Raw genomic sequence first — 17,435 nt, 5'->3', positions numbered from 1 at the left:
GACGAACAGGAAAAGCTTCCAGTACACGGATCCCCACAGCTGGCCCTGTAGTTACATCACTTAAACAGCCTAAATAGCTCCTTTTGTGGTGTCTTGTATTTGGAGCAGTTCATTAAAAGGTTAAACCAAATAGAAACTAACTCTATACCGACTCTGAAATTAACTGAATCAATTGCATCAGTGTTAATATTGAGTCTAATTCATATGCAGCAGTCAGCTGTGGTGGCTTTGCAGACAATTTACCAGTGGTTTGTTGTTTGACAGTTCACCATGTGGGAGGAACCGTGGCTGTGAGAAATTCTCAATATCTACCACTTGGAATTAAAACTCAGAGTCTGACATGAACTGATTTTCTGATGCATAATTTCAGTCTAAATGATAACGTCATGGTGAAGACAAGATTCCAGGAAGTTACTGCATCCAGCCAAGAAATAATCTGGCACATAAACAAAACCACAAATTGTCATTTTTACACTTTGGGGTTTTTTTTTTTTTTTTTTTTTTTTGCATGGATTAGACAAACAAAATACAACATGGAGGTCAGCCTTGGAGGAGCTAGACGTTTTTGTTTCTTTTTTTTGACCTTTGGACAAAGCCAGGCTGTTTCAGCCTCCTTCCAGTCTTTGCACTAAGCTAATTGTTTTCTTTTTATTTACCAGGCAGACATGAGCGTGGTATCTATCTCTTGACATGACAGTGTCAAGCTATTCATTTAAGTTGGAGTGAGGAATGTATGTGCACAGGTGAGGTTGAATGAGGTGTTACAGTTAGCACTGTGTTAGCTAGAGGATTGAAAGTACTTTCCCGTGCTGTTTTTTGGCCCTTACCCCCCGGTTTCACTTACTCTCACCTTTCTATTGGCACTGCCACCGACACAGTATGAGGGCAACAGACTGAATGAGGAGGTGAGTGAGGGTGAGGAGGGTACGGTACTGTCTGCTCTGTGTGTGTTTCCTCCCTCATTTGTTGGAGTGCAAATAAGGAGGTGGGCTCCGGATGGTGGGCAATGGCCCTCTGTCCCCGGTGGTCATGAATACAGCCCCTCATACATTGCCTGAGCCAGCATCTCCCCCCCTCGGTTTGGTCTTTTGTGTCGACCTGTCTCCTACATACTGCACATATGCTGTGTTTGGTTTGTGTGTTCTCAAAAATCCCATAGGAAAGATGTGCCCACTGTGTTGCAATCCCGTCTTCACAGTTCCAACATTTGATGCATTTACAGTTGCAACAGTCCATCTGCTGGGACTGGATTGACACTCGTGTTTAAGATGCATCACATTGATTTGGAGAAGGAAGCACAGCATTTCAAACTCATCAAACCCCAGTAGATTTGATGTTGTGGAAAGTCTTTGGCAAACTGCTGTAAACAAGAACTGAAGTACAACAGGCCAAACGTATCTCAAGGCTCTTTCTTCTTTGACAGGCTGAACTGACTTTCTGTGCCGGTGACGTCATCACAGTTTTTGGTGAAATAGATGAAGATGGCTTTTACTATGTGAGTACTAAACATCCCCATGTCTGCTGATCATCCATTTCTGGCTATTTCGAGTGCAATGCAGTAGGCATGACTTTACATAAAAACACATCTGTGCAAACTTAGTCATAGAGTTGTGGGAGGATTAATTTTGGGTATCCAAGGTGATTCTGCAGAGACAAAAGTTTAGGTGTCAGTTTCAGCACTACCAGCACCAGTGGAAATTCTCAAAATTTTGAATCATCAGTACAAGAAGATGATTAGGAAAGAATGTGATTTGATAAAAGAGACAAAGGTACATAAAGATTTGAGGAGAAAAGTAAACTACAGTTCCTGAGGAGCATTCCTGCTTCATTGAACTCTGACTGGATTCTTCACTTCAGCAATGGCAGCTGCGTATTGTATTAGTTAGTGCAATCCACCATAACAGCCTGATGGGAAAAAGAAATTATATATGAGAGACAATGTAGAAGTAATTAAAACTAGTGGCAATAACTGAAACCCGTACAAGTGATCCTTTAGTAACGTACTGTTAGATTATCCAGGAGACTGACATGTTTCTTTGTTGAGGATTTCATTACAAGAAAACTGCTCCATGCATGAGATAGTGTTATGTTTAGCCCTTATCCTTAAAGCCATTTCTCATGCAATATTAAAGTGAAAAATGATGTTTAGAATATGAACAAGTGCTGTATGTAAACTTAGGAGCCAAATACTTTATTTAATCAGGAAGTCACATTGAGATCAAGATCTCATTTACAATTGAAACCTGAGTACAGAAAAATAAAAAAAAATAAAAAAAATATAGAATCAACTGACTCTAAACAACAACGAAGATGCTTCTAAAGAACAATTCTTCTTCATTTTCTTTATTTCCACATCTTCTACATGGATCATTAGCTGTGAGGATGCTGCATTTTCGCTTGGGTTCTGAAGCTTTAGCCCACAGCTTATACATAAAGATGGACGCAGCCTCCGTGATGTCACCCGTAGGTTCCTGAAGCTCAGAGTGAGCTGCTCCACCGTTGCCGTCTTGCCAGTAACTGATTCCGCGAAACTCTCAGCTAATACAAAAACGGGCAAACAGGAAGGGCACGTGTTGAGCTGAGACTTCGGTGCATGCCGGCTTGAGGCAAGAATACGCTCACCCACCTATCAGAGGTCGCCGCTTGCTTTAGCCTCAGTCTTTTAGCAAAATATCATATGTAAGTAGCTTCAGGTGCACAATGAAGACTCTTTCACAGGCTACTCATTTCAAAATGAGTCCGCTGGAAACATTCAAAAGTCAGCAACTCATGAAGCAAAAGTTAGCGCTAGCTGCAGATAATAAAAATCTGTTAGTGACAGTTGTCATTTCAGACAATAAAATCAATGGTCACCAGCTAGAAATGAGAAGCCTGACCTTACCGAACTCTGTATGAAATCAAAGACCCAGTCTTTTGAAAATTACCAAATAATCTTGGGTAAACTGCGTATGTGCTGTGCGAGAGTAGAAAGCAACTGTAACTAAGGGAGGCGGGGCCTTAAGTAACACTTGTCTCACTGCTGTTGTGTGCTCCACAGGGCGAGCTCAATGGACACAAAGGACTTGTTCCTTCCAACTTTCTAGAAGAAGTGCCTGATGATGTAGAGGTTTTTCTCACTGACTCACCATCTCGATACCCCCAGGACAATCCAGCACGGATAAAGACCAAAAGGGTACATGCTCCTTCGCAGTACTAGCCCTCTGTCATCCATTTACTCTTTTCAGTTCCCTCTATCTCCTTTAGTTTCGTGTCTGTGCGTGTGTGTGTCTCATTGATCAAAGTACAATGGGATTTCTGACTTTGGAGCATTACACTGTAAATAAATAGATGTCTAAGATCTATGAAAAAATAAAACTTTAAGACTAATACTTGACAGAGGTACTTTTATTTTTCATGTTTACTGCTGTGAAAGGGGGGGAAGTTCTGCATTGTATAATACATGGGTATATTTTATTCATAAAGCATTCTCAATGAGAGTAAAATGGAGGGGGAGAAGCTCCTGTGACTTTTTACTTGTTCTGTCATGTCTTGAAAAGAGCAGTTAACACTTTTTGCACATGCATATTTAGCATTCTGATACAGATGCTTTATGAATATATTCTGTGTTTGATCTCAAATAATTTCTAATAGAGTAAATAGTTTTGTTGTACTGAAAGATGAACTATGTAGTCTGTAGCTCAGCATGTTCTATAGTCCAGATGCATGAATTCTTGAACATTTTATATAAAGAAAAGATAAGTCTAGTGTAGTCGACTTTTGTATCTGCTCCTGAACGCCTTGTTTTGTATATTGCTTTCTTGTAAAGTAGCGCGCAAAGGTCACTTAGCCTATGTTTCCATCAGAGAATAATTTCAGAAGTAATTATTTACTTAATGTAAATATGTGATGTTATTTTTGTGTTTAACAAATAATGCAATTGTTGAAATATTAATAGGTGTCATCAAGATATTTCTTTCCTTGTGTTCTAATTTGCCATTGTCATAGTGCAAACTATATTGAAATGCCATCACCATATTTTTTTATTTCTTTTCCTCACCCGCTTGGCAAAACAGAAGAAGAGTGTTCATTTCACACCTTAAAGGCTCTGTTTCCGTCACGTAAGTGAGCAACTGAGGATACCAAGATTACGCTCCCCTCGTCTAATGCAGATGACATGGGTTCCCTTAGTTTCTGGTATGCAACATGTACACTCAGTATGATGTTCCTTTAGGTAGTTTTTAGGAATCTTCCAAAACACTCAGTACTGTTTGTTGGTAGGAGAGAGTCACCCTAGCCAATGCATTAGACAAGAAGTATGGTATCTTCAGTTGTTTCTCTGAGTGTTGTACATGACAATGTCCGTCTCCTGCAATAAGTCTCCTGCTGTAACTCATGGTGAGCTAAAAGGCCATTGTTGCACAGTTACCTGCAATTATTGGAAATTTTTGAGTTAAAAGTAACAGCACTGCAAACATTTAGACTTGTACGACATGCTGCATCCTAGAAAATATTTACAGAAAATCTACCAATTCTATGCAAAAACCCAAAGAAAAGCGTGGAAAGTGTTCATTTGGTTTCACGGTTGTAGCGTAAGCCTCTCGCCAAATTTAGGACACATGTATGTAAAGAGTAATGTCAAATCGTAAAAAGAAACACAGTTGTGAAATCTAAAAAAAAAAAAGCTAATTTTGGTCAAATCACTCAGCATTTTGGTTTTCAAATCCTCTCTAATTTGTGAATCAAGATGAACTGCTGATTAGACTGCTAAATAACAGTGACCGATTTAGAGTGAGACTACGCATCTTTTGCTGAGCAGTGGACAGAGAAACAAAGCCCCTGAGTGTATTGAATTGAGAAAGGTTGTGTTTTGTTTCTTCAGAATTTAACTTCCATTTGTGAGTTGAAGAATGTTTTGTTATCTCAAAAGTCACAGAGTCTCACTTTAAACTTGGAATAATAAAATACTAAATGCAGCAGAATGATTATATGATTTGATATGTTACATGTTCTGGTGTTTAAATTATATCCACACATACTGTAAATAGAAATATAACCTTATATAAATGTAATCTTTAACCATCTGTCTTCCCAAAGTGCAATTTAAAGGAGCCTTTTAGCTCATGATTACAGAAAAGGAATAGTGACTAGTAGTTTCTCTGTAACCCAGTTGTATCAGTAAATATTTCTATATATTGAAGAGAAAGGAAAGTGAATGTGATATAAATACGTCCCACTTGTCCCAAAATGCAAATGTATCTGTTAATGTGAGAGGAACTGCCCTGCCTTTGATAGTCATTGTTGGGAAATGTTGTCACCTTACATTGATGTGAAAGTTAGTCAATGTCATGTTGTTGTAGCTTATTCATAGCAGCTTCATACAAAAGAGAAAAAAAACAAAACAGTTTCTACCTGAGAGTGGGAGGGAAAGGCGAGGAGGAGGGAGGGTGTGTGTATCTATACCTGAGTGCACAAGACTACATCCAGGGAGGTAGACTTCAGAGCTATGGTGGCCCTGCTGAGACAGAAAGGACTTAAGAGAAGGAGGGGAGTAGTGACTGAGGTGTGAGAGACGGCTGGCTTTTTAACACCCTCAACTGTCCCTTACGGGTCTCCCATTAGGTTCCATTGGAAAAATCGGGTCCGCCCAGAAGAGCAGCCTCTCCCACAGTGCGTCCACACATCCCTGGCTCTGGCCCTGCCACCGTGGGGCCCGGCAGTCCCATCAGGGCCCCAGTGGACATGTACTCCTCCAAAAAGAGAAAGGGACTGCTCTCCAAAGGGAAGAAACTATTGCAAAGACTTGGCGCTGTAAAATAATTTCTTGACATACTTGCGAGAGTGTCATCCACTTCCTTGTAGTGTTAAAAAAAAAAAAGAAAAAAAAAAAGAATACAGTGGACAGGTAGCATTTGTGAGCTTAGCAAATGCTTTATTCTTGTACATCTGTTGTATACTAGAATATTTGTATTTTGTTAACAGTATCAACTACATATTTTCAACAACACATTTCATATTATGGTCCCGAGACTTCATGGTGTCGGCCAACGTAGTATTGAGTATCTAACCTCCAAGTCTCTGGCTGATGACGTTTTTGCTGTAGACAGAGACCGAGCCGGGGGCATTCTCCATTTGCACTTGGTCAAGTCTGATGACACTTAATACACCACATTATGAGTCTGACCAGTGTCTCTGTATACAGGAACCAGAATATCACTCAAACAGAGGGCTCAGTTCAACCCTCGACTTGAGCTTGTTCAAAACAGCCAGTTGCATAAATGGTATGAGAGGTTTGCATGCTTTACTTCAGCACATTCCCTCCTGACCCTGTGAGAGCGCATGCGATGTGATGGGCTCAGTACGGAAACCTGGAGCATGCAGTACTTTTAACAGAGCGTGGCAGACTCGCTGTGCAGTTTACTGTGACAAATCAGCCGAATTTACTCCTACTCTTCTGCCCTATCTTAAAAAAACTGTAATGGCGGCAAGTGTGCCCCCCCCCCTACAAACATGTCAGACACCTACAAAACAAGCACATACTGTTCCTACTACAGGGTCTCTGCAGTAAAATGAGCCTGAATGGAAATGCCTAGTAGATCCAACCTTCATGTATTTGCCTTATAATCGCACAATGGTTAGTACCTTGTCCAGTGGAGTGTGCAGTTCCATGCAAACTATTTGTTTATCTTGTTACATCATAACACAAGCTCTGTTTGCAGATGTTAATCCTGACTTGTGATGTGCAGGGTATTGTGTGACTGTCGTGATTTCAATAGGACAAGAGATTACACATAACCGACCAAGACTCCTGTGTCTACAATGTCCATAGTCCATAGTTAAGCCCAAATAAGAAAAAAATGATTCTTAGAAAATAGATCATTCAGAGGATAAAATTCTCCCTGAATAACCAAATTCTGGCGCTACTGAAGAAACTTTTTTAGTTCAGTTGAGTTTTTGGTGCCACACTGATGCGCATCTGATTGAATACAATGACTACTCTTCAAAAAAAAAATATTACATAAACAGATTAAACAAATAGAAGTAGTTAATCTGTGTGTCAGCAACTGATGTCCTTTTGTTGTAATGCATTTGATTCATAACATGCAACACTTCCGGGCTTCACTAGAAGACTAAAAGTTTGACTCCTTTCACAGTAGTGAGACACAAGGCTACCTCTATGCTGCCCCTCCACCCCCAAATCTATTAGATCTGAAATATGTTTATTCAAGCCAATCTGTCATTGATGCCTGTTCAGTGTGTCCCGAGTAATGTTGGTGCAGGATACAAGTACTGTAAATCAATATAATATATATATCTACACCTTAATGTAAGGTAGTGAATGTATGATGAATTGAAAGCCAATGTATTTTCAAAGCTGCCCAAAAGGATTGTGCAGATGTCCGTCTTTGTGCGTGAAATGAAACAGTCCACTTTTATCTCCTCACATCATTCTGTTTACCATTTCATCCTCTCATGTATTTTAAAATCTAGCCTATTTTTTCTACACACAAGAGTTGAACTGAAACTGCCAAAAAAGAATGTATGCAAAACATTCTGTAATACTTTCTGTACAATTCTCGGCCACCTGATGTACATCTTTTCCTATTGATGGACCATGTCCTCACATTGCTTCTATTCATTTTGAGTGACTGTTGCTCTTTTTGTACTTTGTCCATTTGTAAAATTGTTTTTAAATGTTTATACTTGATTTTCAAACTGCCTTTTTTGTACATTTAACTTTATAATCAAACAGTGCAAGCTTTCCCCATGGTGTCTTGAAGACCATATTGTTTAAAAGTCTGCAATTGTGTGCTAGCTTTATGATAAGAATTATCAGCCTATATTAATGGTTACAAGTTATTGTGTGGGTGTGCATGTGCAATCTTTTCTAAAAAAAAAAAAAAAATCTAAATAAATTTGATATTTTGTAATGTTTGCATGTCTGATTTAACTTGAAAATGCATAAAGGACATACCACACAAAGAAATATTTATTAGAACCATTTGCAAAAGTAGTAACAGTTCTTAGGACCTAGAAGTTATTAACAGAAAGTTGAAATTTCAGCATGTCTTTACACCCCAGTATGGAGGACAGCCACTTGTATAACAAACAGATAAAGAAACAGTCTAGGTTCCCCTACAAAAAAAAGCTTTTCTTAGATATTTTTCTGCACTCGAAAGGAAAAACCCCACATTAACTTAGACTAGCAATGAAGTTATATTAATTACATGTAATATTGTCGATAATATTTCTTTGTCCAGAACATGCCAGAATCAACTCTCACTGATCAGGTTACTTGTGCCATTTCACTGTCAACATCTTCATCCAGCTTATGTGATCCTCAAGTGCATTTCCAACAGTACACAGGTGCCCTTTGACCTCTGCATTGTGGCTTTGTCTTTACATTAGACTTAAATGTGTAGTTTTATACACAGGGCTATCTGACTCAGTCTGATGCTACAAATGCAAAACTCTTAGCATCATCAAAACTTAACTTACATTCATTTAAACTGAAGAGAACTTTTCTCACAAAAGTTCACATACATGAAGTTCCTTTCAAGGAAATTTTACAGTCATAGCCGAACAAATTGCTCTTCTTTTGAATCCTTACAGGTAGAAGAGGAGGTCGTCCAGTTGCACATTGGGCTCCCTGTGGATGCTCTGACCCACAAGGAAAGCCAACTTGTGGGCGTACTGGCAGGGAGCAGGCACTCTGATGATCCCCTAAAGCCCAAATGCAAAAAACGTACATCATATTCTGTATGACTTAATCACTCTGACTTTTATTGGGTTACATCATGCTGGCTCTGATCTGTTATTCTTAATAAATGTCACAAATTCAATAACAGCAAAACAACATTTATCATCACAACTGCACTAATACATTTCAAATCTGTAATCTGCGGAGAAACTATGAGAACACCCATCCAAGGTGAAAGGCACACTAACACGGGGATTTCAAAGCCATCCTACCTGCCAGTTGTAGTACATGTGGCACAGCTTGTACGTAAGCCGCTGCATATGATCGGGCTTCAGACCGCTGGTGTCGTACACAACATTGTAGTGGGTTGGGGAGACGCTTCCAGTCCTGACAGCCTGGCTCACGATGTAGAAGTCATACCTGACAAAGGCTGCGACAGTTAATAACTACCACTAAATACATAAATGAAAAGATGAAGGAACAGCCAAGAAACACACCACTCAGGGCGGGTGACATCTGAGTCAACGATGGTGCCTGGGAGAGGGTTGGTCACTTTGCCATTGATGTGGGCGAAGAACCTGCAGCTGATGCGCTTCTTCACCACCACCACACTCAGCTTGGGCCTACGATGAGCAGATGGAGACGCTCCGTCAAAAATTTACAGGAAAATTTGTTCAAATTCTTTTAGTGTGTGAACTCCCCCGCATTCAAACCAGAGTCAATATCCGTTGCTCAGTTGTTGACATGGCTTGTGTTTCAGCACCTGCTGTTCTTAGTGAAATTCATGAGTCATTCCCATTGGAGATTAAACAAACAGCTTCAAAGTGCAGCAGCGTTTCTTTAAGAGGAAATCTTTGCACATGAAAAACTCACGAGTAGTCATGCCCCATGGACTTGATGGAGTCCATGATCTGTGAAACCTCATAGTTAACCACGCTGTGCAGCTGGCCATCTCCCACTCCATCTCGGTACACAATGATGCGTGAAGGTAGGCAGTTGTTAAACTTCAGATAGTCTTTCAGTGCACCTGGAAGACAGTTGTTAAGTTATTCTGAGACTTTTGACAAAGAAGTATTGTGCAAAAATTAAGGAAAGCAACTTACCACTTAAGGCCATCTTCAGTCCATCCATGATTTCCTGACCTTTGTGCTGCAGCACACACTTTGAAAACCACCTTGACAAAGAAATTGAAAATATCACACGACTTACTGGATGTACTATTGCACTAAACCGAAGATAGGGAGGTCACCAATACTAAATACTGTAATGCAGACACATGTTAAGCACAACCTAATTCAGACTGTAGATCAAGGTACAGTAACCAGTGTCACCACTCAACCCATGCTGACACACAGTTGCCCATCTCTGTTGAAGATACTAACCTGCTCATGCCCTGGTTGAGGCTGGCAACTAGAGCTCCAATGGACCTTTTGCCAGCTATAGTGTCATGGTAGCAGTCAATGCCCACAATCATCAGCTGTTTGAGCTGCAGGTGACAAGTTATCAGTACAATGTTAGCATTACATCATTACTTCTTATTTGTTGTCTGGTGTATTTTTACCCCAACCTTACCCTTTAAAGTTACTAATTGTCATGGAAACTAATGCATTGCCTGCTTCGTCAGCCTTGGACACATAATTTCAAGAAGTTACAGATGCATTCACTAAACACTGCCAGCGGAGAAACCTTATGAGTAACATGAGTAGAGCTATCTGTAAACAAAGCTGACTCCCCAAAATTCAGCTCCTTGTGACATCCTGTTTAGTGTCTGTTTAAATGTGAAACTGTGACAACAGTTCGTGAGACATTACATGGTACCAGTTTCATTCTCTGCTCTAAAACAACTTGTGACAGCTTAATCCGTTCAAGAACTACTTGAATCTTGTTTTCCCGTAACACAGCTTGACTTTTATTTTCTTTGATGTACAAATTACTGATGACTTAATGACTTACAGGGATTTCCACGCTCCAGAGCTCTCCTCCCATCTTGCAAGCCATCTGTAGTGCAATCTTGGTTGCCACAGTCATGAGCGCCTGAGGTCGGCTGAGGGTACGGGATAAAACACACTGGCTGGGAGTGGGGCAGTCCACACAAAGGTACTTTTTGACGCTGTCGTACTTGTCCTTCCTGTTGCTGGGGAGGACCACCACCACCTAACAAATGGCAAACAGTGGAAGGTGTTCTACTGCTCTTATTAATGGAGCGCACATCTGCCTCAAAACACACACACAGCAAACATTAAATTCACCCATGGTTCACAAGGAATGTTGCATAATTAACTAAATAAGAGGAAAAGGTCAAAACTAATGAACGTGATCTGCTCTGCCTTCATGCATTATACATTTAGTCACTAACCATCTGTATTTGGGGTCCAACATTGTGCTGCAGAGCTCTGAGGAGAGACTCCTGATGATCCTCGTACTCAATCCTGAATAAGAGGAGAGCTCAGATGATTAAATTACATAATCATAAGGTTGGGTGATATGACCAAAAATCTAGTCAATACACAGACAATGAAGTTAAATCGTTACAAATATTTAACTTCCAATTCTAAATTAAACATTCAAATAACATTTTAATATTTCAGAAAAGCTGTGTCATGCTCAGAAATTACTTTCTTTCTGAGGGGAGGAAAACACCCATTGACAACTATGATAGATCGCACTTGTGCTAGAACTCACATGACCGCTCTCTGCAGGCGGATACCGAGTGGGTTTGAGACTTTGTTGAGGGTCTGCAGGAGGGACTGAGCTTCGTTGGTGTTACGACGTGTGTAAAAGATGAGCCAGTTGTTCAGCGGAGGAGAGTGGATCAGAGGCACCCCGCGCATCTCTCTGGACCAGTCAGCTGCCGTGGGGTTGTAACCATACTAGGTGACACAAATATTTATGTTAATCTCTCAATTAAGATCATATAAATAAATCCATTTAATTAATTAAAAAGAGCAAATTTATGTAACCACGAGCAAATTATACCGATCTTGATCCCTGGAAAATCCTCTCCGCTGGGAGCATTCTGCCAGTCAGATTTAGGAGTTGCTTATCAAAGTTGAGTCCCCACTTATCCAACTCTGCCTGTGCGTCAGCATTCCTATGAAATAATTTTCAGGATTTAAATCAAAGCCTGGGATTATACTGCCTGAAGATGTTGACAGAAAAATTTACTATTCCAGATTCTGTGCATATGAACAGACTAACAACACAAGCTGCTGAGATGAACACAACTTTTAAAGAAAACAGTGCAGAGGCTTCATGATCAATTGAAAGCTACATCTAAAATGTGGATAAATGAAAGTATTTAAAAAAGGCAGGAGTCTATGTGAACATTTGACAAATAGAATTTGTGATGTATATAACTTCTCCACTGACAAAAGGAGCTAATGATGAGTAATTAAGATTTTAAAAGCATTGAAATCACATCACGGCTGGCTGTGAATTCTGACAATATAAACAGTGCGTCTTTTCCATATTTCTCATATTGCTACAATGTGCGCCCTCAGTTAAAATTAATGAGTGGTTGCAATATTTCTGTCTATGAAACTTTTGGCAACGGGTACACAGATTAACATGGTTAAATCAGTGAGACATTATCACCTACTTCTGTATATTGGTGACGAATCTGTTGAGACGTCCCTCTCTCTGCTCTGGGGACAGTCTAGTGTGGCCGCTCAAGTCTTTCATGATATTATAGTCAGATCGCATCTTATCCGTCAGTCCTGTCAAACACATTCATAAAACTTGTGACAACTTTCACTTTATGATTACTTTACCTTGGATGATATCTAAACAAAAAACTAACTGTCGTCTCCAACAACCAAACAGGGATTTCAGAATCCTCTATGCTCTTGAATGTTGTCTTGGAACAGAAGATTGTACTGGTCAAACCTTTCACCTTCTCATAATATATATTTAATACCACATAGATTCTGTAGGTGGAGCGATAAATGTCATAAATGTTGACATCTTAAGTCTGAGTTTAGAGTCGAACACGACAGAATAATGCAGAAACCTGTGAGGAAGCACAGCTCAGGGATGAGCATGGCCGGGCCAGGAGGAGCAGCTCCAGCTGGACCCAGCCTCTTCACGTGGCTGACCAGCAGCACCTGGTTCCCATCAGCGATGTCCAGGCCATATTGCTTAAAACAAACAACAGGAGTTTGAGATGGATGCATAATTCATAACTTGTTTTAATCGAAATTTGCAGTGTTTCATATTATTTGCCCAAACCCCATTGCTTTTGTTCTTATATTTGAGTGGGTACATCATTTTTATGCATCTGTTGACAGTTTGTGTCGACTAGTTTCCTGGTTATACCAATACTTGTGTTGAGTGTATGACACCTACAGTCTTGTAGTAGTTCTTGAAGGAAATATCTGTGTCTCCCCTCTTGAATGTGTTGTTGGGAGTGTGATCCCATGCAATGTCATCAATCCTGTAGGTTTTGTTGTTGTACCTAAAAATTAAGAAGTAAACAGCACATGTATTAAATGTAAGTAGTTAAGGTTACACTGAGGTGCTTTAACACTGAATGATAAAACATCACTTCCAAGCGCAGTATAATAAAGATGTAGCACTGTCATATGAATACAAATATTTGTGTGCGAGATGTGGATCCTACTTGGTGAGGACTATTAGTCCAACAAGCTCCTTAGTGCAGATCTCAGGGAAGCGTTGAGGTCCACACTGCTGCCTCAGGTTCGCCATAAAGTCAAGGACCGTCTCACTACGCAGCACTCTGTGGCTCACGTCAGTACACAGCATGATCGCCGACTCATACTGCAAGATGGTGGTGGTGTAGCCTGGCCAGATGGTCAGCCTGAGATAAAGGACGGGATCATTATTTTTCATCTCTAATGAAAAAGTTGCTTTCCATCATTGAAGATTGCTCATTAACACTACTTCAGATAACTGGGCTCTACTATGGCTCCTCACGGGATTTAAAGCTTTTAAGATTTTAGTATTTAACACCAGGACAACTTTTTTAAAAAAAACTCAGCAATAGTCATTCACATTATCTGCTTCTAAATGGGTAGCAAAGCATCAGGCCTTTTCAGACTGCATTTCCTACACAGTATACAAAAGCTCCTTACAGAAAGCAAAACTAACTTCTTTTCTTTTTTTGAAGAACAGTCCGACTGCACATTAGTTTCCCAGTTTTGAAAATAAAAACATTTGTGAAGACTTTACTAATGAAGGCAAAGTTGTCAATGACCTTTTAGTAAGGCTCAGGTTAAAAAAACACTGTGCTCATTCAAAGTTAGGCATTATGCATTGACATGCAATGACATGCGATTTAAAATGTTGTACTTTCTGGTGTTAATATACATCACTGCCATTAATTTACTTGTTCGAGGATCTAAAGCTTATTTTTTAGACATTCATGGAAGATCATATAAAAAGAAAAAAACTTAAAATCTTAATACATACTTTGTGTGATAATGCTGTATGAAAGAAAATTATACTGAAGAAAATGTATTTACCTGTGCTGAGGGATGTTGAGTGGATCACTGGGATTGTAGTAGTTGCGTCCAATCTGCTGCATATTGAGAATTCTCAAGATCCTGCAGAGACAACATAACACCATTAATGTAAAGTTTGTAAGTTTCAAGGACGCAAAATGTTTGGGTATCTAAGCTTTTTTAATCAGATTTTTAAGATTTACTTTCATTTGCACATGCAACAACCACATGTACGCTAGTCACAAGTAAATCCAATTATTGGAGGATGTTTCTTTGGCTTGTACATTACTTATTTCAGTCCTTACTGTGCATTACTTATTTTGAAACTGGAAAACTTGCCTTCTGAATATGATGTTGTAAAACTGAATACACACTGGTGAAGTGGGTGGCAGTTCATTTGTCAGTGTAACAGTTATCTGAACCTTCTCCCCATTCCTTGTTTCGCTGTGGAGCACAGTCTCCTAAACACAAGGTCAGACACTTCTATAAAGAGCCAGAAAACTTTCATTACTTTATCACTGTTATTACTGTTGTGGTGTGCGGCTAGGCTTGGAGTATTAAAGTACCTTGCCGTGCAATCTTAGGGGCAGAAAGAGCAGAGCTCCATCAAAGCTCCGTGCTGAGCCAAGAACTTCCTCATGCTGGAAGAGAAGGGCAGTTCTCAGACGACGAGACTCCATTGCTGGTTTGAAGTCCACGTGGTACTGATATAGAACCCACTGAGGGCGGGACATGATGCGAAAGAAGTTGGCTGTCAACGGAACGGAATTCCCACTTGTTCCTGTGGAAACATATATACAATTATAAGGAGTAGTATATTATCCTCTCCTATTACAAAATGTGCATCTTCTGAATATGTTTCTGATTGTGCATTTCAAATAATGACGGACCACACTTTGACTCCTTGACATGCTCCATAGCCTGCCGGGTGTTAACCCCTGCATCGTGAAAATCCCGGCGGCGTCCACCTCTTTCGCCGAGCTTCACCTGCTGGAATCCAGCTGAAATCTGTAGAACAGCTAATAAAAACATATTCAGACCATTAAGACCAGTTTTTCCACATATTACCATGCAAAGATCAGACCAAAAATAATGTAATGCACTGTATGAACTCTGGAGTAGTACATATTTTATAATCCTCAGAACATACATCAGGCATAGGTAAAGCATTAGGCATGTAAAATCAACAGGTGGAGTAAACACGTTTATTTAAATCTCATGGTTTGAACCCAATTCCCCTGCACAGCACTCCTTACCATGGTTAACTTTGCTCTTAGTCTGCAGAAGGTGCAATGCATGTGTGAAAAACAGTGCATTCATATTTGCACCATAAGACTTTTTCAAATCCAATTTTTTAAATTGCATTATCAGGCAGACTTTCAAAAAAGAAGAACAGCCAAGAACATTTGGCAAAATAAAGTATTACGACTGAGTTTTACCTTCTGCAGAAAATGGCCCTGGAGCACCTTTCTGCCTCCCTCTACCAACCAGCTCCCCCTCTGCAGGAGGAATGGCTGCTGGTGCAGGCTCTTGAGCCTGGCTCTTCAACAAAGAAAAAGGCATAAATGTTAAGGAAATAGTCTGATGTTTTGAAGGGATGGCAGTCAGTTCTGTTATCCTATTTGAGCATCTTGCCCGTTGCATTCAGTGTGATTGAGCTGAATATGCAAACAGATTTCCATTTCAAACCTCCCAAGCAGAATTAATCCAATGAAAGAAAATAGTATCATATCCAATACAAGTTGCTCACCTAACACAAAACTTCTCATCTAAGCTTGACTCTGAATTTTGCAGCCTACTAATTATTATTAAAAAAATGGCATCTCCAGACCCTGACAATGTTTAATATCAAACTTTTGAGGAAAGGTAATAATTTCCATTGTGTGCCATTTACAATATGAAAAACAGAAGCAACAACTCTGTGTTTTGTGAACACTCCCTAGTCACCAGTTTTTAACGGAGACCATTTCTGGATGCACTTTCACAATATACACACCCTTCAGTCTTATATTATCATCACAGCCAAATATGGCATCACCATCATCATGACTATCACTGTCAGGAATATGTTTCTATTGATGCTGCATTTGTATGATACTCATTTCTTCTCCAAGAACTGCCTCTTTAGGGAACAGTGAGGTCTGTGGATCATACTGAGTAAGAGGCAGATTATTTAGATGACATTTCATTACTGAGCATCACAGCCGAAATACTTCACATCCGAGTTATCTTTATCACTACCTGAGATTTCAGTACAGGCTACTCTTACCGCTCCAGGTGCTGCAGTCTCTTGACCTCGTGCTCGGCCTCTTGATCTTGCACGTGCCCTACCGGTCATTTTCGGGCAGTCTCAAATGGTACAACTATTTGAAAGAAAAACACTGTCAATAATTCAAAATTATGATCAAAGAACTAAAGAAATATTCAGAAAATACATGTTCTGACGGGCTGCTTTAACTAAGTTTTCAAAAAGCAAATTTGCATCTGAATAATTTGAACATGATACACGAGTTACAAGAATAATGCAAAGTTGCACATGCAGACGTTAAACGTGATGCAGTACTCCTCTTGCCCTATGGCGCCTGCTGATTGTTAAGTTTGGAAACACCCAGCGGTCAACCGGCTAGGAGGCTATGGTCGGGCTAGCTAAGGATAGCATGCTAACAAAAGCTAACACCAAGTAAAACCGGACTTTACATTAACATGGTAGGACACTTAAAAATATTACTTTTTGTTTTTGTGCATTAGCATGTTGGTTAAATCCGTTGATCTCCACTGCTGATATTAAGTTACAATAGTCTTATGTTAACTTAGTGGACTGATTTTACTTACAAATTATCATTAATTAGCAGAGGTGTGCCGAATATGACCTCATTAGCTGGCTGAAAGCGGTATAATCTCGATTAAATCTAAAACAAATAAGATTCACTCGCACAATTTAGTGTCATGGTGACACATGCTACATTAATTTGAACAGTTTTACCCACCTTTGATAAAGTTTCTCGCAACTCAGTTCTCTCCGATAAAAATTCGCTGCAGGTGTAGTCTCAATGAAGAGAAGAAATTGCGGCAATGTAGTCAAAGGCCTATTCACTGAGAAAATTAATACGCTTGTAAATTTTTTTTTTACCCCTTTAAACACTTCACACATTTATATACTGTCACTGTGTATTACAGGTACAGTTGTTCAGAATGAATGAATATAATAAAGACATTTTAGAAAAGCTGCTGAAATAATTAATTTAGAAAAGCTGGAACTACTTTTTTAAGCGCACCGATCAGTTTAACCTAGTGCTGTT

The 17,435-nt window shown here is 39.7% G+C and overlaps 2 protein-coding genes across 11 annotated transcripts in view; one reads left to right on the top strand and one right to left on the bottom strand.

The window, feature by feature from the left end:
* Positions 1-7,907, top strand: part of rimbp2b (RIMS binding protein 2b) — an 81,762-nt gene extending 73,855 nt beyond the window's left edge. For 5 of the 10 annotated variants that reach the window (XM_087170379.1, XM_087170378.1, XM_087170377.1 and 2 more), the window contains 3 exons: positions 1,424-1,495; positions 3,038-3,172; positions 4,053-4,952. In XM_087170379.1, the coding sequence (XP_087026505.1) occupies positions 1,424-1,495; positions 3,038-3,172; positions 4,053-4,079 (234 nt within the window). In that variant the 3' untranslated portion in view covers positions 4,080-4,952. Of the gene's footprint in view, positions 1-878; positions 906-1,423; positions 1,496-3,037; positions 3,173-4,052; positions 4,953-5,598 lie in introns of those variants that run through there. The other 5 variants (XM_087170376.1, XM_087170372.1, XM_087170371.1 and 2 more) reach the window with 2 other exon arrangements.
* Positions 7,908-7,950: 43 nt separating this feature from the next.
* piwil1 (piwi-like RNA-mediated gene silencing 1) lies at positions 7,951-16,495 on the bottom strand. The gene is made up of 20 exons (XM_087170380.1): positions 16,400-16,495; positions 15,576-15,678; positions 15,027-15,155; positions 14,703-14,917; positions 14,476-14,597; positions 14,158-14,238; positions 13,296-13,493; positions 13,022-13,130; positions 12,687-12,813; positions 12,276-12,393; positions 11,654-11,768; positions 11,360-11,547; positions 11,034-11,106; positions 10,631-10,831; positions 10,060-10,163; positions 9,781-9,851; positions 9,551-9,704; positions 9,175-9,300; positions 8,950-9,097; positions 7,951-8,700 (listed from the first exon to the last, which is right to left on the bottom strand). Exons 1-20 carry the CDS (start codon positions 16,472-16,474, stop codon positions 8,584-8,586), a joined length of 2,574 nt encoding a protein of 857 aa, XP_087026506.1. The 5' UTR covers positions 16,475-16,495; the 3' UTR covers positions 7,951-8,583.
* Between the last annotated feature and the right edge of the window lie 940 nt (positions 16,496-17,435).

Source organism: Seriola lalandi, unplaced genomic scaffold (genome assembly GCF_002814215.2).
Source record: "Seriola lalandi dorsalis isolate HSWRI2012SDOR001 ecotype SW California unplaced genomic scaffold, Sedor1 jcf7180002054945, whole genome shotgun sequence".
Classification (NCBI taxonomy): domain Eukaryota; kingdom Metazoa; phylum Chordata; class Actinopteri; order Carangiformes; family Carangidae; genus Seriola; species Seriola lalandi.
This window is presented reverse-complemented; position numbering and strand designations above follow the sequence as displayed.